The following is a 5,164-nucleotide window of genomic DNA, read 5'->3' as shown; positions in this document are numbered from 1 at the left end:
TACATCTTTTTTGTGATGAAAATAAAAATTACTAGATCCCATCTCATATAAGTGCAGCAATTCATCTGAATCTTTGTCCTGGCTTGAATTCTAGTCAGGTCATAAGGCACAGTGGACCCCTTTCCTGCTGAAAAACATTCTCTTTCCTCAGCTGACTTTCATTTCTGTTAACTGTTCTCCTGTTTCCCTACTGAGAGAGTGGATAAATGGTAGCCTCCAGATTCTCTCTCTGCCTGTTCCTTTGCACGTGTTGCTTTGTCATACTTGCAAAACTGAGGTACCTTCCAGTCTTCCTTCACAGGAAAGGGCAACCTAACAGCCTTCCTCCAGGGAGCAAAGATTTTGACTGCATGCTGCAAACCTTGGGAAAATACACTGGCCCAAGAGGAGCAAAAGGATTAATAGTATAAAAAACCTTAATAATATGTGGCACCACTGTGGTGCTGAAGAACCCCAATGCACCCTACAAACTTTCTACATATGTACAGCTTACTGCACTCAGCAGTGAAGTGTGGCTGCCGTTGAGTTCGTGCAGGGCAGCTGCATAACAGGGCAGGAGAACTCCACCAAACAGCAAATGCCAGAATTGACTGTACTGGTGGCTGCCTGGCCTGGGATGGTGGGCAGCAGGACTGCAGGTGTGAGCCCAAGCCTACCCAGAGCTCTCTCAGACACCCATTTGACTTCAATGGGCTTGGAGTCAGCCCTGCTACAATGGGAGATCAAAGGGGGTCTTTTCTAGCTAATGGCAGGATGAGTTTTATGCATCGTGCCAAAGACCCTTTTTTCCTGACCTGGATTAGAGCCTGCCCTGGGAACAATGAGATGGGCTGCAGCCCAGCAGAAAGAATTTGCTGAGCTAGCAGTGTCTGAGGTTTGCAGAGCAGAGCAGATGAGAGTGCATACCTGCACTTTTCTGGCATGAGGCTCGGTTTTGGGGGGACATAGCTGTTAAACCTGAAGTATTTGAATGCATTGCTGCACTGTCCCAGCCAAAAGGTGCTGCTGTCGTCCTAAAATTAGAAATCCACAGACATTTAAACATTTGAAAGCAGGTGCTTTTCTGCCTTTTGTAACAATAAAACAAAACAAAGTATTTTGCTTTGGTTCTGAGAGTTCTGTTGGCACTAAAGGTCTAAATGATCTTTGGAAAGGCCTTATTTTACTTGAGACTGTGGCATTTAATAGGGAAATAGACCACTGATGGCTCCTGTCTGACCAATGAAAAACAAAGGGTATCAAAAACTATGATCATGTCAGACTTTTCAAGATTGAACAGCTAGGTTTGTACTTCAAAGTTCCAATAGTCACATAGCTACCTAGACCCCTGGTGAAGGTTCACACCTGCCTTCAGGACTCTGTACCTGAGATGTGCTGAGTGCCTGTAAGTCTGGGAGCTGCAGAAACTGAGCACATACCAGGATCATGCCATGAAGGCTTGTATGTGGTTTCATCCTCTGGAGGCTGCAGCCATTTCTTCCTTTCACAGAAGCCTTCCCATGCTTGCTTTGCTAAATTGAGTTTCAAGTCTTTAAGTCAGAAGACTACAAGTCAAAAATATAACTTGAATTTATTCTTCACAGTGCTCTGAAGTAGGCTTGGGGCTAGATGACCCTCTTGGGAACAAACATTCCATCTGTGGACATCTACTAAATCCTACTAGAGAGCTACTGTTAACCTTGCCCACTGTCAGTGTCACTTGAAAAGCAGAAATACTTTGGACGAAGGGAAAATATTTGTACCTAAATCAGATTTGCATTCAAAGAGAAAGCTGGGACATTTTGGCCTTTATTTCCTGAACAGAGAGGGGAAATAGTGCTTACCATTTTAGTGTGTTGTTGTTAAGCACAGAATTCACTTTGTGAATTAAATAATTGCAATTCCATGCCAACAGCGAAGGGGACATCTGCTCAGCATGCCATAGGTGGAAAACCAGAAAGAGGTACTCGATACAGTTGTTGATTAGTCTTCCCCCTCAATGGCTGAAGAGACAGATCCTCCCCATGTTTCTAGAGAAATGTGGGACAGAAAGCTTCCAGTAGATACATTCACACTGGTGACATTTGGCTTTCACTGCCACCTTAGGTTTTAAAAGACATAGTTATGTGTACAGTGTAGCTGTCACTGTAAGGAGTGAGCTGGCATGTGGAAACAGGGAAAACCTTCCTTTGCAAATGGACACACAGGGCAAATAAGGCACAGTTACCATGATAGTACCTTCCCAGTTGAGAATCTCAAGAGGAAATAATATTCAAATGGCCATTTTAGCACTTTGCTTAAGAATCTTTTTAGACTCGTTCTCTCTCTCCTTTTCTTTTCAACCTTTTCCCTTTCATGTGCTGCCCATATCCTGCACCTTCATACAGTCAAATCATCTGACCTGGCCCGGCTGCTGGCTTTACTTAGCCTGCTGAGGGGTCTCATATCAGTGGCAAGGTCAGCAGGTGCTGAAGGCCCTTCCACTTCATCGCTCACCACCTCCTCCTCTGCTTTCTTCACCCCTGGCTCTTCCTGAGGTGCTGGCTGCTCCTCTCCTTGTTCTTCCTCCTCTGCTCTTACCTTCCCCTCTTCCGGTTCCTTTGCTTGTGCATACGATGGTAACCTCTCATCGAATGCCCTGGAGAGATCTTCCAATGGTCCCATCCCAATCTTCTCCTCAAACTCATTGAAGGCTGATGGAAGAGGACTGGGCTCCACCCCTACTTCTGTGAGAGGGAAATAGTGGGACACTGGCTTCTCTTCTTCCAGCAGCTTGTAGCCTTTGGCCTTTGGGATGGAGGAGACTGTGATGGCATGGAGTGGCTTCTCTGGGACCTCCCCAAGCTGTTCCTCTGCTGGTCTTCTCAGAGCCTTCCGAATCCTTTTCAGGATCAAGTGACTGATCTCCACCAGGTTGAGGAAGAGGGACACGGAAGCCACCACCAGCATGAACATGATAAAGATGGTCTTCTCTGTGGGCCTGGAGACAAAACAGTCCACAAGATTGGGACAGGGCCAGCGTCCGCAGCGGTAAAGGGGAAGAATTCGGAAGCCATACAGGAAGTACTGACCCACTATGAATCCTACCTCAAAGAGGGTTTTGAAAATGATGTGGAATATGTAGGTTCTCAGGAGGGTACCCTCCAGGCGAAACTTCTTGGTCCCATCAGGGTTATTGCCTTTGTTTTGGTTGGGAGCCAGGGGCAGCTTTTCTTCATCCACCTCAGCTTGCTGACGCCTCTCAGCTTCCTCCCTCTCTCTCCTTTTCTCCTCCATGCGGACATGGTGCACTGCATGCCCAAAGTACATTAGCGAAGGCGTGGACACGAAAATGATCTGCAGGACCCACAGCCGGATGTGGGAGATGGGGAAGGCCTCATCATAGCAGACATTCTCACAACCAGGTTGCTGGGTGTTGCACACAAAGTCTGACTGTTCATCTCCCCACACTAGCTCAGCAGCTGTTCCCAGGATCAGGATGCGGAATATGAAGAGCACTGTGAGCCAGACTCTCCCGATGACAGTGGATTGCTCGTTCACCTGCTCTAAAATGTTTCCCAAGAAACTCCAGTCACCCATTTCTTACTGTCTAAGGAAACAAAACAAAACAAACAAACAAAACAAAAAAAGAAAAGAGAGAGAATGACCAAAAATTATGCTAAATGTAAAAGACTTCAGGTTTTCCCACTGATTTCTTTTGCTGCTTTCAAACAGTAAGTCTTTCTCTGATGCGATTTGAGAACAGAAAGACAGTGGCTTGCCTGCTTATTTGCCTGCTCACAATGATGTATTAGCAGGAGAAGGGCTGGAAAACTAGATCTAACTGCTTGCTAAATTCTTTCGTCCCTGGATCTAAATGGGCAATTGTTTTTCAGACAGAGACTATATTTAACTCCTTTTCCAGGTAGCAGCCTTCTGTGGCCCCTTGTAGGCTTGGTTGTGTGAGCCTGCTTAGATTTTGTACACGTACAAACACTCACCAGCAGTACAGTAGAACAGATTCATCAGCGTGTGGCTGCAGTGGTTAGAAAAAAAAGAATGAAGCTTTCAAGCACCCAAGCTCTTCTGCACCAGAACCACACACTGATCAAACAGATCTCAAACTGGTGCCCATCTTGCACTTGCACAAGCCTGAATTCTCTCTGGGTTACATGTATGGAATCTACATTAGAAATTGCTATGTGAGGTAAGAATAACAATTGCAATGCCATTACTATGTTAGTAATACTGTGTTCAATAACTGCTATATATACTAGGTTTTTTATTATATAAAACATAATCATTTGGAGTTATTTGGGCTACTCTTTGTGTCCTCTTCTAAAGTCAGTCAGTCAGTCTTCTAAAGTCAGTCAGACTGACATTTTCTCTCTCTAAAATGTCAATGCTGCTGTCTCAGGCTAATGCAGATCTGGAAGCCAGCTACAGATTTCACAGTATCACAGTATAACTAAGATTGGAAGAGACCCCAAGGATCATCGAGTCCAACCTATTGGAAGAGACCCCAAGGATCATCGAGTCCAACCTATTGGAAAGCTAAGAAAGAGCCCATTTTCAAGTAATGCAAGTCACATCTGTCATTCCTGCATGATAAGAAGGCCAGGACGTCATCCTACCTATCTGAAACTTCCTAGTATCTAATTTTAGCCAAGGAAATAAAGAGGAAACGTGTTTTGGATGGGGTAATTTAACACATCACAGCAGTCTAAAGTCTCTGAGGAATGCAGAGTACTACAGCGATCCACAAACACCAACTTGTGGACCATGACAACCGAAACTCATAAAACAGCCATGCACATGGGTCTAGAAGTTAATCTCTTAGATGCTACCACAGTCTATAGTTTCCTAAATGCAGACATGCATACACAAGTGCTGAGAAAAAGAAAGCACAGTCCACAGCATGGAAACTGAGTATCTAAACTTCCCTCCTTCGTCAGGTACCGCTGGGATAGGTTTGTAGCGCGGTGTGTTACGACACACCGGCGCATACCAGCTTGTTTCTGCTACTGTGTGTAGGTATTCACACAGAGACACACCACACAAAACACTGAGGGCTCTGTGGCTCTGGGGAATTTCACACATTTTCAACAAAAATAAACCCCTTCTGATGTCATATTTTCTAAGTCAAGACAGACTCCTTTCCCTTGCCTTCAAACCTTGTAAAATTTCACCCTGGGATACTCCTGTT

General features: G+C 45.0%; 1 protein-coding gene across 1 annotated transcript; it reads right to left on the bottom strand.

Moving 5' to 3' along the window:
- Positions 1–2,358: 2,358 nt before the first annotated feature.
- GJA8 (gap junction protein alpha 8) lies at positions 2,359–3,558 on the bottom strand. Its single transcript, XM_009899689.2, has one exon. It carries the CDS (start codon positions 3,556–3,558, stop codon positions 2,359–2,361), a length of 1,200 nt encoding a protein of 399 aa, XP_009897991.1.
- Positions 3,559–5,164: the final 1,606 nt, after the last annotated feature.

The sequence above is a fragment of the Dryobates pubescens genome, chromosome 12 (genome assembly GCF_014839835.1).
Source record: "Dryobates pubescens isolate bDryPub1 chromosome 12, bDryPub1.pri, whole genome shotgun sequence".
Classification (NCBI taxonomy): Eukaryota; Metazoa; Chordata; class Aves; order Piciformes; family Picidae; genus Dryobates; species Dryobates pubescens.
This window is presented reverse-complemented; position numbering and strand designations above follow the sequence as displayed.

What these genes read in the sequence shown, in the direction of transcription:
- GJA8 (XM_009899689.2), bottom strand. Translation starts at nt 3,558, where the DNA reads ATGGGTGACTGGAGTTTCTTGGGAAACATTTTAGAGCAGGTGAACGAG.